The 25,011-nt window shown below is 59.8% G+C and overlaps 1 protein-coding gene across 3 annotated transcripts; it reads left to right on the forward strand.

Annotated features, from left to right (window-relative positions):
* The first annotated feature begins 1,405 nt into the window (after positions 1 to 1,405).
* On the forward strand, positions 1,406 to 24,671 carry GRAP (GRB2 related adaptor protein). 3 transcript variants are annotated; one of them, XM_082442433.1, is made up of 5 exons: positions 1,420 to 4,699; positions 10,535 to 10,632; positions 14,757 to 14,879; positions 22,143 to 22,311; positions 24,359 to 24,671. In XM_082442433.1, exons 1-5 carry the CDS (start codon positions 4,622 to 4,624, stop codon positions 24,542 to 24,544), a joined length of 654 nt encoding a protein of 217 aa, XP_082298559.1. In that variant the 5' UTR covers positions 1,420 to 4,621; the 3' UTR covers positions 24,545 to 24,671. The 3 variants fall into 3 exon arrangements, with proteins under 3 accessions (XP_082298560.1, XP_082298558.1, XP_082298559.1); XM_082442432.1 differs by lacking the exon at positions 24,359 to 24,671 and having other exon boundaries at positions 1,412 to 4,699; positions 22,143 to 24,107; XM_082442434.1 differs by lacking the exons at positions 14,757 to 14,879; positions 24,359 to 24,671 and having other exon boundaries at positions 1,406 to 4,699; positions 22,143 to 24,107.
* The last annotated feature ends 340 nt before the right edge of the window (positions 24,672 to 25,011 follow it).

A 25,011-nucleotide genomic window follows, 5' to 3' on the forward strand; every position in this document is an offset into this window, starting at 1 on the left:
AGGGGTGCAAGAAATGTCACATTAGTTCACTAAAATTTTTTCTTTACTTTAAATAATGACTTGTTTTTATAAAAGTAATACACGCTCAACAGAAAGAAATCCAAGCAATTTAGAAAGTACAAAGAAAATAAGCAGTAGAACTTCATCACAAGTGGGACTGTATATTTCATGAGTATGTTATAGAGTTCTCCCTACCCAAGAAGCTGCACTCACTTCTACAGGATGAATGAATAGACAAATGTGACTATTAAGAGTGGGGGTCATGGGGCTTCCGTGGTGGCGCAGTGGTTGAGAATCTGCCTGCCAATGCAGGGGACACGTGTTCGAGCCCTGGTCTGGGAAGATCCCACATGCCGCGGAGCAACTAGGCCCGTGTGCCACAACTACTGAGCCTGCGCGTCTGGAGCCTGTGCTCCGCAACAAGAGAGGCAGCGATAGTGAGAGGCCCGCGCACCGCGATGAAGAGTGGCCCCCGCTTGCCGCAAGTAGAGAAAGCCCTCGCACAGAAACGAAGAAAAAAGACTGGGGTCATGACCCATGTTTTTTTTTTTTTTTTGGGCGCACCACCGTATGTGGAACTTCCCCCACCAGGGATCCAGCCCGCGCCCCAGGCAGTGGAAGCTCACAGTCGTAACCACTGGACCGCTCAGGAGCAGTTCTCGAATGAACAGGTTTTCTCTCCATTCTCCTGGTAAACCATCCCCCCCACCCCCGCAGGATGGAGCCCAGGGAGGTCCCTCGGGTGTTTCAGTCAGTGTCTGATAACAAAAGCTCCCACCAAGCCTCCCTGGAGCGTCCGAGGGTCTGGTCCAGTCTCATAACTCCTGAGCCCCAACTTCACTGGACTGCGGTCCCCCCGAGCCGCCACCCCAGCTCTGGGCCTGGAATGGGAGGGGGCGGTCAGTTCCTGCCCTCTGTCCTCGTGGCCTGGTCTCAAGCTTCCATTTCTGACTCAGCCCGGACTAGCGCGAGGGACGGGGGTGTGTTTGCTGCGGCTGCCGTGATGGGTCACCACAAGCTTCAGTGGCTTCGCAACACAAGATTATTCTCTACCTTTCTGGAGGCCAGAAGCCCCGGCTCCGCACCACTGGGCCCAGGAGAAGGCGTGGGCAGGGCTGGCTCCTCCTGGAGCCCCGGGGCAGAGACCCTTCCCTGCCTTTTCAGCCTCCTGAGCTGCACTCCTTGCAGCCCTCGGCTCCCGGCCCGTCCTGCGTCTCCCAGCCAGCAGCCGGGCATCCTGCTTCGGCCACGGAACCTGCTGCTTCTGCCTGCCTCTCACGGGACACTTGAGATCACATTTCGGGCTCACCTGGGTAACCCGGGCCCACCTCCCCATCTCGAGATTCTCAACATAATCGCGTCTGCGAAGTGCCTTTGTCATCCGTGGGAACGCTCACAGGCCCAGGGGTCCGGCCCTGCGGGTCTTTGGGCCGTAATCAGCCTGCCACAGGGGGTTAGGGCCTAAGGACTGAGATAGTCTTATGTGGCCGGTCCCACCATGGACTGGCGTGGCCAGCGGCTAACAATGATTTCTCCTCCTGGGGGCGGCTTTTGAGGGGCCTCCCATGGAGACCCAGCTGCAGCCCGTGATGGGGCTCGATGCTCTCCCAGCTGCCAGCTCTGCCACCCCCTCATTCTAGGCCCCAGCATCCACCCTCAGTTGGGGTGCCAAACCCATCAGGGGTCCTCCCAGTCAAGCCCCACTTGCGGGGTCCTGGGTGGTCTTGGGGAGTTGGGCGCACGTGCCCTCCTACCGAGATTTGCTGCTCACCGCCCACCCCGGCCCCGCGGCTCTCCTGACCCCCTGCAGCGGCTCTGGGCCACGTTGCACAGGGATTCTGGCGCAGGCCAGCTCAGCTCTGCCGCCTGCGAGCCGCAGCCCCTAGGGAGAGCTACTCACCTTCTTGTACCTGACTCGGCACAGAATAAGTACTTTGAAAAGCAGAAAATGAGCCAGTCCCCAGGCCCTCAGGCCCCAGAGGACACACACTCAGCTTCAGAAGGGGAGCCCTCCCCCCTCTTGCCTCCAGGCACCTCAGATTTGGGGTGGGGTGGATCCCCCCCCCCCCTCACTGCACCATTCTGAGGCTTTGAAACCTCAGCTGAAACAGAGCCGGAAAGAAGCGCCTTCTAACATCCTGTCATCCTGGGGTCTGGGCTGACAGAGCAGGGGGTGCTGGGGGAGAGGTAAGGATGGGCCCTGGGCTGAGCCTTGGCTGCTACCGCCCCTGCCCCTGGCCCTCGGGGGGCTCCAGGAAGGCGACGGCTTCTGCAGTCTTCCCCTTATTTTCCCTCAACTTGTTTTTTTTTGTTTTAACTAAACCTTTAATTTTGAGATCTCTGTAGGGTCACGTCTATCTTACCAACTTTGTACATGGAAAACTTTCAAACCCTAAAAAAAGCTGTGAGAATGGCATGACACCCACAGGCCCCCCACCTGCATTCACCGATTCATATCTGACGGAGTTCATGGTTTTTAATCTACTAATCTAATCTAAAATTATCCGTAGCTATATAGATACACATAGAGATAAACACAGAAATATGGACTCACTCTGTCCACTAGGAGATAGGAGATATATTTATTATTATTATTTTTTAATGGGAGTATAGTTGCTTTACAATATTCTGTTAGTTTATACTGTACAGCAAAGTGAGTCAGCTATACGTATACATATAGCCCCTCTTTTTTGGATTTCCTTCTCATTTAGGTCACCACAGAGCACTGAGTAGAGTTCCCTGTGCTGTACAGTAGGTTCTCATTAGTTATCTGTTTTATATAGAACATCGATACTATATACACATCCATCCCAACTCCCAATTCATCCCACCCACCCCTTTTCCCCTTGGTAGCCATACGTTTGTTCTCTACGTCTGTGTCTCTATTTCCCCTTTGTAAATAAGATCGTCTATACCAATTTTTTCAGATTCCACATATATGCGTCAATATATGATATGTGTTTTTCTCTTTCTGACCGACTTCACTCTGTATGACAGTCTCTAGGTCCATCCATGTCTCTACAAATGACCCAATTTCGTTCCTGTTTATGGCCGAGTATACAGGAAATATATTTCTAAAAATACAAATACATATATATATATAATGAGTTTATACATATATAATGAATTTGTGTGTGTATATATATATATATAATGAATGTGTGATCTATATATAATGAATGTGTGTATATATATATATATAATGAATGTGCGTATATATATATATAATTTTATTTTATTATTTTCTTCCTGCCTCTGCCTGTGGAGAGGGCCTGGAAACAATGACACCCCCGTACTGAGGCGCACACCCAATACCAACTCAGTCCTGGCTTCTAAACACCATCCCCCACTGAAAGTACCACCTTCCACCCCTCAGAGACGCCTGGTGCCAGGGCTGCGGCAGAAGTCCTGGCAGAGCGTGAACGTGCCGTCAGAGAGATGGGAAGAGCTCAGAGAACGGTGGGGATGAGTCAAGAGGACAAGGGGACATCTCGAAGGGGGGTCCCACTGGCCAAATCCGGGACAATGTAAGCATCAAAATTAAATAATAATAGTAATAGATCATAATCCATTGACTAAAATCTGAAAGCATGATGTAACCCTATTGATATAAATGAAGGAAGAAAAACTCTTTTTTTTTTTACAGAAAAAACCCAATCTGACTTCACGCTGATTCATCCAATACCCGTCCAACAACACAGGGCTCTTCCTCGCCTTCCCCTTCCAGGTCCAGGTCTCCCTCCTTCCCTGGAGAGAACCCTGGTTCCAAAGAGCTTTGCTGTATTTAGTCGTTTATGGTGTTTCCCACGATACTCACACACCTGTCCCAGAATTACCACACTGATTCCACTGCCCATAGCAAACCTAAGCAAAGGTCAAGATTATTTGCAGTCCTTGTTGACCTTAGGATTGCCATCCCGCTGAAGGTGCCCGCTGTTTAAATCAGAAGAGGCACCTTCTGAACTGGGCTTTGATGGATGAATAGGAGTCTCCTGGGAAGAGAAAGGGGAAGAGAGCACCAGGCAGAGGGCCTCGCAGGTGGAAAGGCTGGAGGACGAAATGGACATGTGGGGTGTCCCTCGGCTGTGGCTGGAGCCCGTGTTTGTTCAGACGGTAGGGGAGTAGCAAAGGATGAGTCTGGAGAGCTGGGGGTGGGGGTAGCGGCTTGGAAGGGCCCTGGTTGTCAGGCAAGGAGCTTGGGGTCGATGCAGCAGGCAGTGGGAAGTCACAGGAGGCATCGGAGCTTAGAAACTGTGGAGGAGACATCGGCAAATGCAGGGGGGTGGCTGGGACCGCAAGACACAGTGTCTGAGCTGGGGAGGGCTTTGCAGCCTTTCTGCCCTGGATCCTCAGTTTTATCATCTGTAACGTGGGTGCAGGAGGACGACCCACTCCCAGGGCTGCCCGGGGACTCCCTGGGGTCTGAGGTGGGGCTGCGGCTCACACCCCCTGTTCTGGGACATCTCTGCTTCCTGTTTCTCCTGTCAGGGGAAGTCTCAGTCTCAGCTTCAAAAGCACAAACACGCTCTCAAAACAAAGGAAGACGGTCCTCGACTGCAGAGGAAGCAGGAAGCTGCTGGCCCTGCTCAGAGCCCAGCTGCCGGGGCTCGGGGACAGCGGCATGGAGTCCGTGGCCCTGTACAGCTTCCAGGCCACAGAGAGCGACGAGCTGGCCTTCAACAAGGGGGACACACTCAAGGTAGGGTGGCCAGAGCCGGCTCAGCTGGCCTCGCATGGGATGGGGGGTGCTTAAAACCAGGGCCCGGACAGCCCCCCAAACAGAGTCCAGTCTCTGGAGGAAGACGGGCCCGGCTTCTCCAGTTATCGAGTCTGTGACTCTGGACAATCCACCTCCACCCTCTGAGCCTCAGTTTCCCCATTTGGGAAATGGGGAGATAGTTAGTGATCCCTCCTTTGGGGGCCATTGTGAGGATTTAAGGAGACATTAGCATAGTGCCTGGCAGGGGTTGATTCAACACCGTTTCCCAGGAAAGAATTTGAAAAGACAGCTGGGGAAAGAGAGAGAGGAAGAGGCAGAGACGGATGCAGAGAGACAGAGAGAGGGTCTTGGGAATTAAGTACACACACTAACCTATCGGGGCTAAAACAACAATGATTAGGGGTCCAGACGAGCTTCCCTGCAGGCAAGAAAGGGGAAGATAAGCCTCAACACCGCTCAGGTCCCTTGTGTGGCCTCTTGAGGAACACACGCCTTCCGGGGCGACCCAGGCAGATGGGCTCCCGGGCTCTGGCTCTCGGGAAATGTCCCTGCTTACAAGTCTGCATCTGGAAGCAGAGCTCAGGGCCCTGATTTGGGAGGGGCCGTGCCACAAGTCGGGCGCTGGAGCTGCCACCAAGTCACGCTCAGGAAGCCCCTGCCCTTCGCTGGGCCTCGGTCTCTGCACCGGCGCAGTGGTCATGAGGCTTCCAGTCTGAGCCGGGGCCCAGGGAGGGGCAGGGCCCCCGTGTGCTGACCCCGTACAGAGCCCCAGGTCCGAGCTCGGTGGTGCACATCAACGTCCATTTAAGCTGCTGAGGCCCCATTTCACAGGTGACTAAATGGGGCACAGGCAGGCGCCACAGCTTGCCTGGTGTGGGGTCAGAGGTGAACCCCTGTCCTTTGACTCTGGAACCTGTGTTCTGAACCCCGTGACACTGAACAGCTGGGCTAGGTCAGGAGGTGGACGGTTCCAAGAAGAACCGCATCTTTTTGAGGGTGTCCCCCTTCCTCTGTGCTGGGATGCCAGCCCTGGGCCACCCTGAGTGGCTGGTGGGGGGACCTGTGGACGTGTGGCCAGCTGGGGATGGGGCAGGCTTGACACCAGCACCATCTAGCACGAGACTCTTGAGATCCAGGTCTGTTTGCCAATCCGAGAGCAGTTTGGAGTCTCTAGTTCCAGACTTTGGGGCTTGAGAGGCAGTGGAACAGTGGGGAACTTGGAATGGGGTGACCGGTGGGTTCTACCTGAGGCTCAGAGGGATGCACCAGGGTGGAGGGAGTAGATCCGTGGGGTCCCCCAAGGCAAGTGTTGTAAAGACGGTGACATCCCCGCTTCCCTCCTGGATGCCTGCACTCACCCCTGCCCAGCCAAGATCGGCCAAGTTTCCCACTAAGCTTTGACAGAGCGTTGGCCGACTCCTGCTGTGTTTGCTTCTAACCGAGGCTCCTGAGGGCAGGGACATAAAACAGTGCCCGGCACAGGGCAGGCCCTCAGCAAGACACGGGGGTGTCGAAGGAAGGAAGGAAGGAAGCATTGAAATGTTAGCCGAGACCCCGGCTAAGACCCCAATGGGACTTGCTCCTTGTGTCCGTGGAGACCCAGGAGGGGACCTTTCAAGGAATGACAGGCCACCGGAGGGGCTGCCTTTTCCTTCCTTCATTCAACAAACCCTTGTCAAGCTCTCGAACACCTGCTCAGCACCAGGCATTGTCCTAAGTGCTGAGGACACAGCAGTGGACAAAGCCCAGGCCCTGCCCTCCCGGAGCGGACATTCCAGAGGGTGAGTGCCGTCAGGAGGTGACAAATGGGTGGAAGAAATCACCTGGGGAGATGGAATGGAGAGGGTGGGTGGGAGGGAGGGGCAGGGGGACAGCTTTAGATGGGGGGGGGGTGGCCAGGGCAGTCTCTCAAAAGAGATGACACCTGAGCTGAGATCTGAAGGACGAGCAGGACCTGGCCACGCAAAGAGCCGGGGGAGGGGAGTGGATGGAGAAAATGCAGCAGGCGGGGCTGGGGGCCGTGGGTGGGTCTGCAGTGTGGACTCGCCCTAGCTACCTGCCCAGGGGTGGCACAAAATATCACACAGCCCCTAAGAATGCTCTTTGGGGAGGCGGGTGTTTAACGACGTAAAAATGCTCGTGAAGCAATGTTAAGTGGCAAAAAAGCAAAATGCAAAGGAACATGCACAGAGAGTCAACTGACCGATAATCAATAGATATTAGTTTTAGGGATGGGAAACTGACATTCATGCGTTGGATTTGTGCCTAGAAAAAAACACCAGAAAGAATGTCTTGAGGAGCTAGCGGTCAATCCTGGGAGGCATGCTGTGAGCAAGTCACGCTTCCTTGTTCGCACCTCTGCCTTTCCTCACAGGACGGAGATGGGCAAGTGATCCTTCCAGGGCCAGACGTGGAGTTAGGGTCCTTCCTCTCACAGCTGTACAGGGGCCAGGTCAAAGCCTGCCTTGATTTAAGATTTTTCTTTTAATTTAAAAAAATATTAAAAACTTTTGGCCATGCTGCATGGCATGCAGGATCTTAGTTCCCCAACCAGGGCTCGAACCCGTGTCCCCTGCATTGGCAGGTGGACTCTTAACCACTGTGCCACCAGGGAAGTTCCTAAATAGGCTCTTTTCAGAACAGTTTGAAATTTACAGAAAAAGTGAGAAGATGGTACAGAGGAATTCCAATCTGACACCCTGCCCCCCCCCCCCCGCCCACACACACTCACACACACCCACACGCACACCCTTGGTAACATTTTATATTATTAACCTGGTACATTTGTTACATTAATGGAGCAATATGGATACATTATGATTAACTAATGACCATATTCAGAAATTTTGATTAATTTTGATTTTTTAACATATTCCTTTAAAATATTCTTTATCTTGATCCCTGACTTTTTTGGAGCTCCCTTAAATTTTGTACCCAAAGTGCCTCCTCACCCATCTCAGACTAGCCCAGGGTCTGATTTCTGTAACCATGAAAATGTGGCTGCGATGTCGCCCCGTGTCCCCTCTCCCTCCCCCGGGCCGGGGACAGCGGGTGGGGCTGGTGGCTGAGCTCCACGACCTGTCCCTTCGTCCCTTCGTGAGCATGTTTCCTGCGCACTGGCTGTGGGCCAGGCCCGGCCCGGCCCAGCAGTGACCGGCGGACACGCAGATCCCGGCCTCTGGGAGCCGGTAAGCTCTTCCAGTCTGAGCTCTGCTCTTAGACGAAAGCCCGGTGGCACGTGGACGCACTCTGGACAAGGGGCCCCAAATGTCACTTCCCTGGAACAAAGCCCCCCTCGCCGACGGGCAGGCGTTTCTGGGTGCACAGGACCCTGCTGCGCCCCACTGGAGGAAAGGTGTGGGTGGTGGCTTCACCTCCACCTCCTCACACACAGCCTGGCCCCCAGGACCCAGACTCGGGGAGTCCACGGCCTCTTGGCATTTCCACGGCGATGGCCGGTGCGCCTCAGGCCCGACCCAGCCACCCTGAGCTTCCCCACCTCCTCCCGCAGCTGTTCCGCAGCAGCTGGCGGTCACGACTGCCTGCCCGCGCTCAGGCCCAGAGCCTGGGGTTGTCTCGTGTATCCCGCCTGTCAGCCGCTCTGCCAAAACCTACCCCAGATCTGACCACGTCTCAGCAGCCCCAATCCGGGCCCGTTCACCGCTCACCTGGGCCTGCTCCTCACGGCCCCCTTGTCCCCTCCCCCCAATCCCGGAGTACAAGACGTTCAAGCTCTCACCCTCCCCATTCAACTCACAGCACTGCCCCCCCTCAACCGCAGACACAGGGGCCTCCTTTCTGTTCCAGGCACAGAGCTTGCTCCCACCTTAGGGCCTTTGCACTGGCTGTTCCCTCTGCCTTGGACACTGTTCTCCACATCGTCTCATGTCTCATTCCTTCCTGTAATTCGGGCCTCAGCTCATGTGCCACCTCCTCAGAGAGGCCTTTCTTGCCCACCCCCACCTGTCCCCTGTTGACAATCCCCCTGCCCCCAACCAGGCACCTTCCATCTATGTCATCCTGATGTATATTTTCAGACTACATAGCAGAACATTAAATTACCTTGTTTACTTGTGTCCTTCCTGTTTCTTGTCTGCCTCTGCCCACTAAAATGTGACCTCCTGCTTCCTGCTATATCACTGGGCTGGGCACAGCGCCTGGCACGCAGGAGGTGCTCCGTGGCCGCACTGGCCAGGGGACGGCGGTGCAAGACAGCACCCAGGAGAAGGGCACTGCAGGGGCAAAGCAGGGGCAGGCCGAGGTGTGAGCTTCACCAGGGAGGGTCGGGGATTCCCATGTCTCAGAGGGTCTGGGGGCTTTGAACAATGTTAACAGCAAGAATTCAGCTAATACAACCAATCAGAACACTTCTGGGTCTTTCCTTGGAGTGGAGGTGACAGGAAAACAAAACCAAAACAAAACTGGGATAGATTAGATACGTCACATCCACATGTCCATGCAGGATTTTGCAGGTCACAAAACACTGCCATGTGCCGTGTAGGCCGTAGATGTGCCCGTTTTACAGATGTGGAAACTGAGGCCAGGGCTGTGGAGAGAGTCAGAGGCAGGCAGAGTGGTCTAGAGCCCGAGGCTCCCAAGAATCTTCACTGAGTCTGTGACCCGCAGGCCCTAATTTTCTCATTAAGTTGGGGGAGTTTTTTGTTTTGTTTAGTTTTCAGCAAAAGTTATCCTGAGTCAGCCACCTGCTTCCGGCTGTCCCTGGGGACGCTGGTCTGGCCCAGACTGCAGGGGCAGGAAGGAGGGGCTCAAGGGACCTGGCAGACAGACGAGGGAGGAGCCAGGCCTGGGCCCAGGGGGCAAATCTCAGCTCCTCTTGGTAAAACCAAACCATCTGAGCTGCTGTCCCAGCCTTTGCTCCCATGGTGCTCCCTGCTTGGGCTGCTGATCTGCGTCTGATTTTTTGTCGCAACCAATATCCCCACTGGGGTTGACCTGACGTAGGGACCTGTTCTGGGACTTAGAGGAGAGATGGCCCCCGGGTTGGGGTCCAGAGACAATGTGGGAGGAGGCATGGGGTGAAGACTGGGGTTGGGGGGCCCCGGTCCTAAGACCCCTGCCGTGTGGCCCTGCTCCCCTCCCCTGTCTGGGCCTGTGTCCTCCTCTGTGAAGTAGCCTTTGTTGAAGGCGGCCTCGGGGGCCGGTGTGAGAAGGGGTGACACATGGCGAGCCTGCCCAGGGAGTGGGGAGGGAGCCCAAGCGTCCTGCTGGCCGCCCTCCCCGCGGCCTCTGCCACCCGCCCGCCCGTAGCGGCCCCCCGCCCCGCCCAGGTTTCGGTTCCCCTCGGCCCACCTGCAAGGCGACGGGGAGTCTGCGACCCGAGCAGCCAGGCCTCGGCCTTGCACAGCCCAGAGGCCTCTCGTTTGCTCCCCGGTGTCTGAAGCCCCCGCCTGATCGTCACCCCTGAGCTCAGACGTGAGGCTTGTAAATGCGAGTGACCCCCGTGACCACCGCTTGGCGGGGCCTCTGCAAACCTACCCCCGACCCCTGGCTCCGTGCCTCGTATCAAATGCTGTGGGCCCCCCATGCTCAGGGCCACAGCTCAGGGACTGAGGGGCCCCGGATCTGTCCCCCAGCTCCCGGGGGTCTGGGTGGCACGAACTGAGAGTCCAGCCCCAGCTCCCCGCCCAAAGCTCAACCCACCAACCAAATTCTCCTCTGTGACCCCTGGACCGTGGAATCACCCTGCGACCTCGCTCCCCTCTTGGAAGTGGGCCCCAGGGCTGGTGTGGGCCTTCAGCAGGGGACAGCCGTCGCTACTAGGTGACCAGGTGACCGTGTCTCTCCCGCCCGCAGATTCTGAACATGGAAGACGACCAGAACTGGTACAAGGCCGAGCTCCGGGGTGCAGAGGGGTTCGTCCCCAAGAACTACATCCGCGTCAAGCCCCACCCGTGAGTGGCCGGCCCCACCCCCGCATGTCTGCAGGGCCCCCACCCCGGCCCTGAAGCCAAACGTCCACACCCAGCCTGGCCCAGGCTGAGCTGAGCTGCCTGCAAGTCCTCAGCCCCGCCTCCCGCCATCTGTCTGGGGACCCCCGTCCCTTCCCCGAGCAGAGGTGGGGGACAGACATGTGGGGACTTGTCCCAAGTGGTGGCAGTCGGGGCCAGCCCAGGCCACGACACTGAGGACCTGGGACACTGGAGAGCATCCTGGTAGGGGCCCTGGGCGCTCAGCCGGCGGGGCCCCTGGCTGCTGTGTGGCCTCAGGCAGACCCCCGCTCTCTCTGTTCCTCAGTTTCCCTATCTGCAACACAAGGAGGGCCGAGGCTCCTCTAAGAGGCTGACTCAGCCCTGTGCCGGGGTGGGGAGTGAAGGGCCATGGAGGGGCGGGAAGGAGGCAGACCTGTGGGCAGGAGAGCTGGACATGGGCCGAGCAGAGTCTGGGACAGGGCAGAGCGGGAGTCACGAGGAGCCCAGGTGTCCTTGGGCTTGGGACCAGCTGGCCCAGGGAAGCCCCCGCGTCAGGCTTCCAACGCTGAAAGCCCTGTTCTCAACCCCGGAACAGGCCTAAGTGGCCAAGAATCTGGGAAAAACCAACTGGATATTCATGGAGTGGTGGCTGAAGTAGCCCCAAGTCACAGTCGCTCACTCGGTCATTCGCCAGACACTGGCCACTGCCTGAGGGGACCCACCTGGGTGATGCTGGGGACACGTGATGAGATGCTGGGGTCAGAGAAGTCGTGTCCTGTGGGAGAGACAGGACATAAAGAAACTATGACAAGGGAAGGCAGTCAGCATCGAGATAATTAACCAGGGAGGGCTTCTCAGAAGAGGTGGCAACAAGTGAGGTTTTGAAGCATGTGTGTAGGAGTTAGCTAAGGAGAAAAAGAGAAGGGCACTCCTGGGAGCGCGAACAACGAGAACTCCTGGCAGTGGGACGGGCAGGAGGGCCTCAAACGCCCGGCGGAGGGTGGTGGGAGCCATGGAGGCATTTGAGCCAGGTGGGGAGTGGTACTCCTGCAGAGGTGAAGGCAGGTCAGGGCCCGTGTATGGCTGTGGGGTGGAGGGGAGGGAGGTGCAGGGCCTGGAGGTCATTTCCTCTTTATCTGTCTTCAAATTATTTCCAAAGCTGCCACCACCTCGCACTTCCTGTGGTGGGCAAGGGCCCGACCCACCCAGGTCCCCTGCCTGGTCTCCAGGCCCGCAGGGTCCCTCTGGGCTGTGTGACCTTGGGCAGGGGCCTGTCCTCCGGCCTTAAAGACTTTCTGCCATAAAGGGAGAGAGACAGCGAGAACCTGGCCAGGGCCAGGCCAGCGGAGGACCCGGGGGGAGCGGGAGCCTCCAGGTGGAGGCTGTGAGTCGGTGAAGGCCAGGAGGTTGGGAGGTGGGAGGCCGCTGAGAAGCCTAAGCAGAGGCTTCTGTTTGCTCAGGAGGAAAGAAAAGCTGATAGATTTTGGGGCCACGCCTGTCGGGGAATGCTGGTGGTTCAGGCAAGCCTCCACCAGGGCAGCTGGGAGCCATGGAGGGTTCCAGTGTCCGATGGCCCTGGGCTCCCTGGGGCTGGCTCTGGCCACTTGTGTCTGAGACAGAGTAGGGATGGGGGACAGGCCCCATGCCCACCTGCCTGAGGCCGTGCCCAGATGCATCCTCGGCTAACCTCAGCCCCTGCCCTGGCCCCGAAATAGCAGTGGGGAAAGTCCAGCTCTGTGCCTGACTCAGCCCGTTGGGCTCCAGGGTGTGGGGCGGGGGCAGGGCAGGGGTCCCAGGGGGCCTCGTGTCTACACCAGGCCACTCCTTCCCTGAGCTCCACCGTCACCTCCGCCTGCCCAGGGAGCCCGTGGAGGGGGTGGCGTGATGCAGACCAGCTGCTCCCAGAGCCTCTGGGCCTCATGGGCAGGGGTCACCAAGGCACCTGACGCAGCCACGTGGCCGGTGGGCGTTAAGAAGGGCTTCCTGGAGGAGGGCGCGGTCTGCTGGGCCTGGGAGGTAGAGTAGAAGTTTGCTGGGAGGGCCGCAGACAGGCTAATGGGTGACACATGGGAGGAGTTCACAGCAGCGGCGGTGAACACCTGCAGGCGGCAGCGCCCTCCTCCTCCCAAGGGCCCTGCGAGCTGGGTGTTCTCTTCACGGTCTTGTGGGCAAGGAGGTGGCGGCACAGAGAGGTTGAGTGGCTTGTCCGGGGTCACGCAGCTGGCAAGAGGCAGGGTGAGCTTTGCCGCCAGTGCTGTGGGCCCCGGCTGTGCTCACTGGGAGGGGACGGGGAACCGTAAGAGCAGCTGGGGGAGGGGGGTGGGCTGGGGGAGAGTCGGAGGCCAGAGACTGGCGGAGCAACTTTTGGGGATCCCTGCCCTTCCCTGGGCCTCAATTTCCACGTCATTACAATGGGGGCTAATTGAGGCGTCCACGCGCGGAGCGAGCTGTGCTCTGGGACGTCGGGAGTGCTGTTCTCCCGCACTCTGTCCCCGAGCCACCGAGGACCTGGTAGGGGCAGGGCGGGCCTCCTCGAGGCTGCTGTTGCAAAATCCTTTGAGGGTGACAGCCGCCCACACGCTGATGCCTCCTGTGGAGTTTTGTGGGTTCTGTGGAAACTCCCATGCAGGGCCCTGTTGGACCCCTGCTCCTGCGGCAGCACTGCACCTGGGTCCTGCCGGGGGCTCCCCGGAGGAGCATCCTTCCGGGGCCCCCTGAGCTCAGCCTCGGCTTCGAGGCCTCATCCGGGACTCCCAGACTCCAGAGACCCAGGCCGAGCTCTCGGAGGTTCCCTGGAGCCCCGCCTTCGGCCCCCACCTCCACTGCCTCCCCTCACCCGCCCAGAGATGGGCCCAGGGTCCCCCCCATGCTGGGGGGCAGCGATGGGCTAGAACCTCACTTCTGGGTTGGGGGGGGCTCTGAGACACCATGTCAGGACCAGGACTTTATTTCGGACTGGAAAGCGGGCAGAGAGGGAGCCGGTGGCACTGCCACTACTGGCGGCCCCGGGCGACGGGCTCTCCCTGTGGCCAGAACCCGGGAGCCGGCACCCGAGCTGAGCTGCGTGTTTGTCCTCCTCCACTCAGTCATCACTTGAGAACATCCGGGGCCCAACCTGCCCCGCACACAGGCCAAGCACGTTAGTAAAAAGCCCTCGGAGGAACTGCAAGGGCTCACACGTGGCTGGCGGGTGGGGTTACCGGCAGGACCCTGTCTGTGTGCACCTGAGCCTCTGTGCTGGGCCTGGAGGACTCGCTGTCAACATCCTGATACAACAGGAAAAGTTCTGCCTCACATCCGCCCGGGGCCACGCTCAGACTCAGGAAGCTCGGTTGAAGGAGGGAAGGGAAATTGTACAAGGAAGGGAGGCTCCGGCGGCCCTCAGCACCAAGGTCCCACCGTTGAGACTCCACCTGCTCTGGGCCTCAGTTCCCCCACCCGAACCATTAAGGGACTGGGCTCAAATCCGGGGACCGAGAAGCCAGCCAGAGACCACCTGGACCCTCCGAGGGTGGGCGAGCCCCAAAGAGCACAGTGGGCAGGGCTGGAAGAGAAGCTGGATCCCAGCCTCTCACCCCTAGGCCCTGCCAGACTCTCAGCATTTACAAGGCACCTTCTGTATACCCAGTTCTGTTTGGTCAGAGAGAAAAGGGACTTGAACCTGTGAGAAAAAGTCCAGGTGGCCTCAGTTTGTGCATCTGTGAAACGGGTACAGGGAGAGACCCTTCCTCACCAGATCAAAGCTGCTATTTTTGGGGGGGGGGTCATCTTTTAAAATATTTTTTTACTTTTAAGAATCTGAAATGGAAAAGCCCAGCTGGGGTTGGCTGGGTTGGGGTTCACCGAGGTGTGTGTTTGGCTGGTGTGGTGGGAAATGCTTGGGCTCAGGAGCCAGAATGCTGGGACTGGGCCCAACTCCTGCCTTTCACAGCGCATGACCTTGGGTGCGTGACCTTGGGCGCATGACCTTGGCCTCTCTGGGTAAAGTGGGTGCCGTCGTATTTCCTGTGTCTCGGGACTGCGGTGAGGACTTGGCAGTGCTGGGTGCCTGGCATAGGGGCAGGGTAGCCTGGCCTCCCCCGCCCTCACCTGCCCCCTCTCTGCAGGTGGTACTCGGGCAGGATTTCCCGGCAGCTGGCAGAAGAAATTCTGATGAAGCGGAACCACCCGGGAGCCTTCCTGATTCGGGAGAGCGAGAGCTCCCCAGGGGAGTTCTCTGTCTCTGTGAAGTGAGTTCTGACCCAGGGTGTGTGGAGGAGGGTGGCCAGGGACAGGCCTGCAGGGTGTGGAGGGAACGACAGATGCCTGGAAGCAGGCGCCCCTCTGGGGGTCGGGGATGATGCAGACCCCAGGGTGTGGCCCGGAGCTGGAGGATTCGACGCAGCTTGGGCTGGCTGCGAGGCCTCGAGCGCCGGGCCTAAGGGTCGGCCATTGTTCCATGAGCAGCAAGTCACCAGGGGAGGTTGATGTGGTGGGACTGGGGGTGGGAGAGCAGCAGGGCACCCAGGGCAGGTGTCCAGGATGTGCTCCGGACAGGGTTCCCCTGTGTGCTACGTAGTTGACAGGTTGGACCCTGGCGCCAGGCTGCTTGGGTTCAGATTCTGGCTCTGCCATTTCCTGACTGTGTGACTTTGGGCAAGTCCCTTAACCTCTCTGTGCCTGTTTCCTCACATGTAAAATGGGTTATTGCAAAGAACATATGAGTCATTCTATTTAGAGCCATTAGAGTAGTGGCTGGCACGGAAGCAGGGTGGCAGCCTCTGGGCAGCTCAGAACCCAATCCCAAAGGTCACAATCGGGCAGTGGAGGAATCCAGGCTGGAAGGAAGGGGCAGGAACCGGGGTCAGGGGTGAAGGGGTCAGGGCCCCAGCTGGTCTCTGTCCTTCCTACTCCCAGAGCCTGGAACAGTAGGATCTAGGTGCAGCAATTCAAGGAATTGTCACTGAGCTACATGCCACGTGCCAGGCTGTTCTAGGGACTTGGGAAATGACAGTGAAAAAAAAACAAAGTCGCTGCCCTTTGGGGTTTATGTCTTAGTGGGGGAGACAGACTGAACAAATGAAAAAAGGAGACAAATGAATATAGCAGGAGCCAGTGGGCAGGGATCTGAACCTGGTGGTGGAGGCCGCCTGGGGCCTGGGAGTGAGGATCTGGGAGGAGAGGCTTCCAGGCAGAGGGAACAGAAATTGCAAAGGCCCTGGGGTGGGAATGAGCCTGGGGTGAGTGGGGCAGAGCCAGCAACGGGGGGTCACAGCCAGAGAGATGGGCCTGACAGGTCCCGATGGGAAACCCCAGGGCAACAGGGCCCTGCAGAGGGTCCCGAGCAGGGGAGATGGGTTTGACGCCTCTGGCTGCGGGGTGGGGGGAGGCCCTGGGAGGAGCCGGGCGGAGCCGATGGCGCTGGGACTGGGGTGGGGAGGCGGCGTGGGTCTGTGAAGCGGGACCACCGGCAGCACCACCGTCGGGTCGCTGTGGGCACTGGCGCGGCGAGGCTGCCGGCCGGCCGGAAGGGGCGGGGTGCGCTCGGGGCAGCGTGGCCTCTGGGAAGCAGTGGCTGCTCGGGGTGCTGTGTGGCCCCGCTCGCGTGTCCCCTTTCCTGGAACTGGAATGCTTCACAGCCAGTGGCTGGCTGATTTTCTAAAGGATAAATGAACACAGGGTGGCTTTGATGGGTAAGGTGGGGAAAGTCCAGAGCCGGGCTCAGGGGGATCCCCACAAGGCAGCCACGGACTGGGGGGTGGGGGGGGGAGGGGGAGGGCTCCTGGCTCCAACCAGGCTGGGCCTGGAGGCTCCTGGCTGCAGAAACGTATCCCAGGGGAGGCCTTGCCCGTCCTTTCTGTGAAGAGCTCGTGGTGTGTGGTCAGCACACCAGAGCCCTGGGAGGTGGGCGTCTCCCCTTCCGGGCCAGGAGGCACCTCGTTGGGGGGACCACCAAGGTCAGGAGGGCTGCTGGGGGTGGGTGATCCCACATCCCGGGGGTCACAGCCCTCACCCGCTCCTCTCCAAGCTTTGTCATCAGCCATGGCTTTTCTCACTTCCGTTTCCCCTGGGAACAGGCTGCCATCCTGACCGACGGCAATGGCTCTCCTCCTCTTTGAGCCCCTCTTCCTCCATCTTAAAAATGGGGGCGCTGCTAGTGGGGGCGGTGGGAGACACCAGTTCATGGCCCTGACCTCCCACCCCGATGGTTGATGGTCGTGGGCGTCTGGAGCCCCTAGCTCGCCCCTCCCTCCACAGCCCAGCGGGTCGCCCACAGAAGCAGGAAGTGGCGGTTTTCCCTGTGCCGGATCCCAGGGCCTGGCATCTCCTGGGAATGGTGCCAGCCGGGCGGGCTGTTCTGGCCTCTAGTGGCTCCTGGAATCAGCTCCAAAGCCCAAGGTCACCCAGCATGGCCAGCGAGCCGATCCCATGGCCTGAACGTCCGTCCACCATGGGTGCCCCGGCGCCCTGCCCTCTCCTGGCGTCTCCCTGAGCGTGCAGCCCCGCCGCGCCCCGCACAGGGTCAGCCCAGCCAGCTCAACGTGTGTGTGTGTGTGTGTGTGTGTGTGTGTGTGTGTGTGTGTGTGTGTGTGTGTGTGTGTGTGTGTGTGTGTGTGTGTGTGTGTGTGTGCAGGACAGGGGAAGAGTCCCCGAGGGAGCGGGGGCCCGGGGTCTCCACGATGCCTGACTGAGGGAAGTTCAGTGGCAGCAGACACTCCACAGGGTGGAGGAAGTGACATCTGAGCTGGGCCCTGAAGCATGAGTAGGAGTTTGGTGCACAAAGAGGGGAGAGGGGATGCCAGGCCCAGGGAACAGCATGTGCAAAGACCCAGAGGTGGGGCGGAGAGAGGTGGGCTTGGACAGCAAGGCATTTGTCTGACCAGGAGGGGAGATAGGCAGTTCTGGGGAGCCAGCTCCAATGCTACCTTGGGAGGGGGTCTGGGAGTGTCCCTCTGAGAAACCCCAGCACATGCCCCCTCCCCCCCACACCCCAGGCATCCTGGCCAAGCCCCCTCCCCCAGCTCAGAACCGGAACCTTGGGCCCCAGGGCTGTGGTGTGCACACAGGACCACCAGGTGGCGCCCTCCAGCCTCGGTTTCGTCCCCCAGGGCCGGGACCGGGTCCTGCCCCGACTCTGATCCATCGTCTCTTAGGGGGGCCTTTCAGGGCCCTTGGAGGACCACTGGGCAGGGATCAGAGCAGGAAACAGACTCAGGGCAGCTAGGAGGGAGGCTTTTGAGCAAGAATCTCAGCTCTGGTACTTCTCCTGTATAACCCCGGGCAAGGTACCCCAGCCTGTTTCCTCGTCTGTAGAATGAACATCTATGTAAGGTGCTTAGTGTGATGCTGGCACACAGTGAGTCTTCCCCAAATGCCAGCTATGTAATCATCATCACGTTGACCCTCCCAGGGCCACACCGTGCCTCCTGGCCCACGCCCCAGGGTCCCGGGCTCTTAGAGAAGGGCCAGTGGCCACACGGGGGCGGGGAGCCCGGTTCTCGTCCTGGCCTTGCCCTGGACCTGCTGCATAACCTCAGCAGATTCCGTCCCCCTCGGCTGTAACATCCTCATCTGCCACGTGGAGATAGTAGCCCTGGAGATCATGAAGTCCAGTGACCCGATGGCCACCCTTCTGGGTGACGGTCACGCAGACCTGTGTGTGAGAGCATTTCTGTCCTCGCTGGCTGCGCTCCTGGGGACTCTGACCCCGTATGCGTGGCATCTCCTGCACGCTCATGCCAAGCCTCATAAAGCTGTCAGAGGTGGGGTTTACGGGCCTTGTTCCGCCTCACGGAGTGATGGTGGCCACGTCTGGCTGCCCTTTACGAGTTTACAGGGGGCTGTCCCCCTCCACCTCTGAGAGCATGTCTGAGCTGGTGGCCAGCGGGCCGCGGCAGGGGCGCACCGCCTGGGCTGTGTTACTTTTGTGCCACACTCTGCTCCAGGCTGCTGTGGGCTTCTTTGTCAGAAATGATGGTTTACTCCCAAGTGAGATGTTTTACTTCTTTTCAGGCCAGGGGTGCCCTGGAGTCAATGGTGTGTTTGCTCTGCTGCCCTGGTCGCTGAGCCCCTACTGTGCGCCAGGCCCTGTGCCTGGTGCTGGGGATTCAACCACCACCAAATCGGACGAAGCTCCCTGTCCTTTAGGCACTCACGTTCTACTGGGGTGACTGACAATTTTATACATGTATGTATGTATGTGTGTATGTATGTGTATATATATAATTTTCTAAACGATTAGTAAAATATATAAAATCTTTGAAGATGATAAAGGCTCTTGGGAAAATGAAGCAGGAAAGAATGGGAGGGGCACAACTTTATGCCCTCAAAGACAGGGAGGAAGTGACCCTGGAAGCCCAGTGTGCAGGTAAGGAAACAAAAGCTCAGAGACGTGCAGTAACTTGCCCAAGGTCACACAGCCAGAAACAGTGGAGCTAGAGCCCACTGACCCTCTGTGACCTGAAAGACCAGGTCTACCCTTCCACTCTTCTTCCCTGAGGCCTAAAGACCCAGGAGGAGTCTGTCTCCACTGGCAGTCCCAAGGTCAGTTGGAATCTATCTCATGTCGGTTGCTGGACAGGGAATCCACCCCCTCCCTTTTCACAGACGGGAAAACTGAGTCTAGAGAAGGGCCATGCCTAACGGAGATCATCCAGCGGGCAGTTAGCACCCTGGCCTCCACCCGGGGGTCCACAGGCCCTGATTGGGGATGGGGGGTGGGGTGCTGGGGCTCCTGACCTTACCCCAGCCTTGTTTATCCTCCCTGGGCTGCCACTGTCACCTCTGCTGCTGCCGCCACCAAGCCAGAAAAACCTGCTGGGCAGGACCGGTGGCTGCTAGCATCAGGCCTTTCATCCTTGGGGTCTTCTGACAGCCCAGGGGCCAGGCCCAGCCCTCATCCCCCTGGGTAGGTGGACATGGGGGTCACACACAGAGACAAACACACCCATGGCGGCTCAGAGAGGGATGTACACGTCCGGTCCCTCCCACAGAGCAGGGAGGGACACACGCACACACCCCAGGCTCTGCCCACTGTGGTGCACCAGCTCCAGGTGCCCCCTCTTCTGGCCGCACCCGGGCCAGCCCACCGCCCCGTGCCCAGGTCTGCCCTTCCCTCCAGCTCAGGAGGGCTCACCCCACAGGGCCGTCCCTCCTCGCTCAGGGGCCATCTGGACTCAGACTCAGGCCTGGGGAGGCGGGAGACAGGCTGGCTGGGAGAGAGAGAGACTGCCCAAGTGCTGGGTCCTCAGGCCTGTCACATGGAGGCGGGTCACTGGTCAGGCCAGGGGCTGGCGCAGCAGGACGGCCACACCCGCTCACAGATGCAGCAGCCCAGCTGGGCCCCGCTCTCCCACCACGAGCCACGCACAGGCTGGGGGGCTGGACCACGAGAGCGTCCCAGGTTTGAGAATCTGCCGATTGTCAGGCTGCAAGGTTCTAGACCTCCTGGGTCCCTCGCCCCCTTCCCAGGTCTCGCCCCCTGACCTGGGTGTGATCAGGGAATGCTCCGTTCCGGGTGACCCTCTGGGTAAGATAAGCTTTTGAAGATAAACTTCAAACACCAAAGTGTTCAGGGTTTGCTCATTTGGGGCTGAGATCTTTTCAAGCCTCCCACACTCTCGTCCGCCTCTTACCCAGAGGACGGGGGCCGCCCGCACCCCGGGCTTCTTCTCGGGGCCGGCACGGAGTCAGGGCCTTCTGCCTCCCAGAATACGGTCCAGGGACCGGAAGAACCCGGAGCCCGCCGGAACAGGGCACTAGGGAGACCCAGGCTCGGGGGCGGCCTCAAGGGCCGAGGCTGCAGCAGGCCAGACGGGGCGGGAGGCGCCTGCCTGCCCATCCTCCTCCCATCCCGGGACACGGACACGCACATCCCACAGCCAACAGCGTGGCGGCCTAGTCACCTGGGAACAATGCCTGCTGACGGCACACGAGCGGCTTTGTCTCGGGCTGGGGATGATGGCTGTGCCTGGTCACAGAGTCTCAGGCCTTCTCTGGCCTCAGTTCTGTGGATGGAGCTTGCTGCCCTGAGAGTGGACGCGAGTTAGAGGGGCTGGGACCACAGCTCAGAGCCGGGAGGGGAGGGTCCAGGAAAAGTGCAGCCCATGAGCACTGACCCCTCGGGCCATGCTGCTTCGCCCCTGAGCCCAGCCTCTCCCGACTGGGCTAGAGCTGGGCCGCCTCCCATCTCCCTGCCTTTGGGTGTCTGTGAGCAGCGGGCTACAGGCAGGCTGTACAAGGGGCCAAGGAACCCAAGGAGTCCCCGGACTCTGACTGAGGGCATCTGAGGCAGCTCGCAGAGGTTGGGCCATTTTACGCGGGCCTTGAAGCATGAGTAGGAGTTTGATTCAAGAAGAATTTGGAAGAAAGTGTATGCAGAAGCCTGGAGGCATGCTTGAAAGTGGAGAGAGAGGTTCTGTGTGGTTTGGATTCTTGACTTGGGCAGGGTGGGAGAATTCCCCCCTCCTCCCATCCCAGACACACACACAGAACAGAAGGTATTTACCTGGAACAAATCTCTCTCTATCTTAAATCTTGCATCTTAACCTTTAACAAGGCAGCACACCAGCCCCAGGGCTGACAGGTGGAGGAAGTGAGCCACAGGCAGGGATGGGCAACTGGGGGGATGGACACCATACTCCTGTCCACGCCCTAGAAACACTTGGACTGTGGGCCTGCAGGAACACAGGCTGCCCCAAGCCTGCACAGCCCGTCCTGGCCTGGAACGTGCCGCGTGTTCCACGCAGGTCCCTCTGCCCTGCTGGCCAGCCTGGCAGATGAAGGCTATCCCTTCTGCTGGGCTGGAAGGCACTTGGTGGTGGTGGGTTGCAAGGCTGGGCAAAGGCTGGGAGAGGAGGCATCAGAGAGTATTTGAAGGAAATGAGGTTGGACGTGTCATCAGAGCCAGAACTGGAGACTGAGGTGTTAAGATTTTGCCCTGAGGGCAATGGGGAGCCATAGAAGGTTCTTGAGGTGGGAGTGGATGTGGGGCAGGGAAGGACAGGAGGCATCCCACAGGCCTGATCTCCTCTGACACCGGCAGGATGGTCTTAGGACTCACCCCTCAAGGGACTGTAAGGGCTGGGAGGGGACGAGGTGGGGGAGGGAGAGGAGTGTTGAGGCTGGGGGACGTTGGAGAGAAGAGATGCTGTCTGACCACCTCTCTCAGAGGAACCATTTAATGCTGCCAGTACACGAGCACTTCCCCAGAAGGGAGGTATTATGAGGAAACGGAGGTTCAGAGAAGTTAAGTGATTTGCTTAAGGTCACACAGCAAGAAAGTGGCCTGGTCCAAGGCCCACATCCTTTACTCCACACTCCACTGCCAGGTGGGGACTCACCGCGTCTTTCACGGAGCCGGTCAATGGGGCCTGGGATCCCCCCCTCCCCACCTCCTCTCCTGACTCCAAGCCTCACCTGGAGAGCAAAAGGCCTGGTTCCGGGGGGCAGGGATGCGGGGAGGGCCCAGCCGCCGTGGGCCCCTCTGAGGTGGTCTGTGTCCTCCCCCCTAGCTACGGGGACCAGGTGCAGCATTTCAAGGTGCTGCGTGAGGCCTCGGGGAAGTACTACCTGTGGGAGGAGAAGTTCAACTCTCTGAATGAGCTGGTCGCCTTCTACCGGACCAGCACCATCGCCAAGAAGCGGCAGGTCTTCCTGCGGGACGAGGAGCCCCTGGCCAAGGTGGGTGAGTGGGGCGGGCAGGCGAGGGGGCCTCTCCGCAGGGGCCCGACGCCCCCTTCCCACGTGGCAGGAGGTGGGTCCAGCCCCGCTTCTAAAATTCTGTCCTGGGCACTGCAGGAGACAAGCAGGGCTGGGAAAGGGGAGGCGGAGAAGGAAGGGAAGGAGCAGGTGGAAACTCCCCGGGCAAACTGAGCCAGCCCGTTCTCAGCCAGGAGCAGTGCGGGCGCCCGGCAGGTGCTCAGTGGTTGTTTGTTGAATGAGTGAAGGTACTGACACCGGCTGAGCCCCCTGGGAGCCTCCTGGTCCCCACCGTACAGGTAGGACACTGAGGCTCAGGGAGTGACGTGACTACCCGAGGCCACCTGCCGGATGGGGTCCGCGCGGGCTTCTGCTCCGGAGGAGTCGGCCTGGGGTGGGGCGCGGGGCAGCGTGAGCGCTCGTGGGCAAGGTCCTGGCCGGGTGGAGCGGGGTCCGGCCGCCCCTGGTCCTCATAATAACAGCGATTTGCCAGCCAGCTCTTTCGTCCAGGGGCCCCGGGGACCAGCTCTCACTCTCATTAGGATGACGACACCAGCCAGTGGGCTTATTGGCCCCGACGTGCTGTTTTGCTTGGGAGGGGGTGTCGGCAAGGCCTGGGGCTGGAGGTCGGGACCCTGGACAGCCCAGTGAGCTTGAGCTCTGCAGAGGACGGGGAGCACGGCCGTGGCCAGGGCCTGGGGAGGGGCTGCCGGACTGCGGCCTCAGTCCTGCCCGTTCCTAGACTCTGCCGCCTCGCCGTGTGTGGCCTTAGGGCCAGTTCATCCCTCTCCTGGGCCTCAGTTTCCTCTCGGTCCAGTAGGGTGAACCCTGGGATCTGATATGTCGGGGAGTAAACAGTGTCTCAGGAGGAGCCCCTGCCCCTGCCACGCACCCTCCGTCCCATCAGCGCACTCGGCCTGCCCCTGGGGGCCGGGCCGGCTCTGAGCTCAGTCTCAGGGACTCTTCGCCCCAGTCCCCGCTGGGCCTGCCTCTCAGACCTCCATCCCCTCCCGTCGCTGCCTGGGCCAGCTCTGCCCTTGGAAAGTGTGAGGGAGCCAGGATGGAGCTGGGGGCTGCCGGAGGGCTCCCCAACACCCACCGCCTCGCTCTGGCCTGGCCCTGGGGTCACCGGCCCTGCAGGGCGACTCCAGAGCTGGCTCAGTCCCCTGGGACCCACGCCCCCTCTTCCTTCCTGGGCAGAGAACTGCTAATTAGCCTGTCCGTGATCCTATGGCCCGTGCCGGATAAGATTCCGCAGGCTTGGGGCAGAGAGCCTGGTGGGCAGGCAGGCCCGGGGCGCTGGGTGTGATCCTCATGGCGCCAGGCTCACGTGCCAGCAAGGGGCCCTCGTCCAGCTGCCACCCGAAGGGGGGTGGGTGGGCAGGGAGCCAAGTCCCCCAGAGGGCAGGGGCTCACCCAAGGTCACCCTGGGGCATAGATGAGACTGGAACCAGGCCTGAGAGAGGTAAGCAGTGTAAAGTGACATCCTTGCCCTCGAAGCCTGGCCAAGGGCAACAGCAGTGAACTGCTCGTAGCTACACGTCACTTTATAGTTTATAAGGCCTGTTCCTGTGGTTCTAGGGCCTGGGGTCAGAAGTTACCATGGCTGCTGCAGAGTCAGGAAAGAGACCCCAAGGCGAGCAGGGACCTAACCAAAGTCCCATGCTGAGGCCCAGGACTCAGGTCCCTTGACCACTGGCCCTGTGGTCCCGACTGGGCCGCCAGGACACTGGCTGTGCCCTGTGTAGACACAGGGTCTGTGCCGCAGACATGCAGGGGGAGGCCCACGGGTGGGGTGGCCGCAGACATGCAGCGGGAGGCCCACGGGTGGGGTGGCCGCAGACATGCAGCGGGAGGCCCACGGGTGGGGTGGCCATCGTCTGGACCTGGATACAGAGCTGAGTTCAACCCCAGTTCTGCCCGAAAGACCCCTCTCCACCTGTGGGAAATCGCTTATCTTGGGGCCTCCGTGGGGACAGCCCGGCGGGGGCTCCTGAGGAGCCCCACTGACGGCTCCCTCTCCTCGCAGCCGCCCCGGGCCTGCTTTGCCCAGGCCCAGTTTGACTTCTCAGCCCAGGACCCCTCCCAGCTCAGCTTCCGCCGTGGTGACATCATCGAGGTCCTGGAGCGCCTTGACCCCTGCTGGTGGCGAGGCCGTCTCTGCGGGCGCATCGGCTTCTTCCCGCGGAGCTACGTCCAGCCGGTGCACCTGTGACCCAAGTGGGCCCAGGGGCAGAGCCAGTGGACCGGCCATCCACCGGGCACTGAGGTCCAGAGAGAGGACACGGGCACCCCCAGCCCAGGGCCTTGGACTGGAACGTGGGCCTCCTGACTGTCCGGCCGGCCTCCTGTGCTTCATGTCAACTGGGATGGGCCCAGCACCCTGGAAAGACCGCCGCATTCAGGGCCCGTAGGCTAGGGGAGCTCCGGGGCCTCCGCCGGCCTCTTCCCATCGGCTATCAGCTGTGTGATGTCACAGGGTGGCCGGCAGGGCCTGCCCACTCCAAACACCAATGGCACCACCCCTAGGGAGGGCTGAGGACCCCTGGGTTCCACCCGCTGGGGGCTCAAGCCAAGGAACCACGGGCTGAGTGGGTGACCACCTGCTGGGCCTGCCCTCCCCTCCATCCAAAAGCCCCAAAGGCTGGCTACTGGGGAGGTGGCCAGGGCCCCGCACACCTG

Source organism: Balaenoptera physalus (genome assembly GCF_965194825.1).
Source record: "Balaenoptera physalus genome assembly, chromosome: 20".
In the NCBI taxonomy this organism is placed as follows: Eukaryota; Metazoa; Chordata; class Mammalia; order Artiodactyla; family Balaenopteridae; genus Balaenoptera; species Balaenoptera physalus.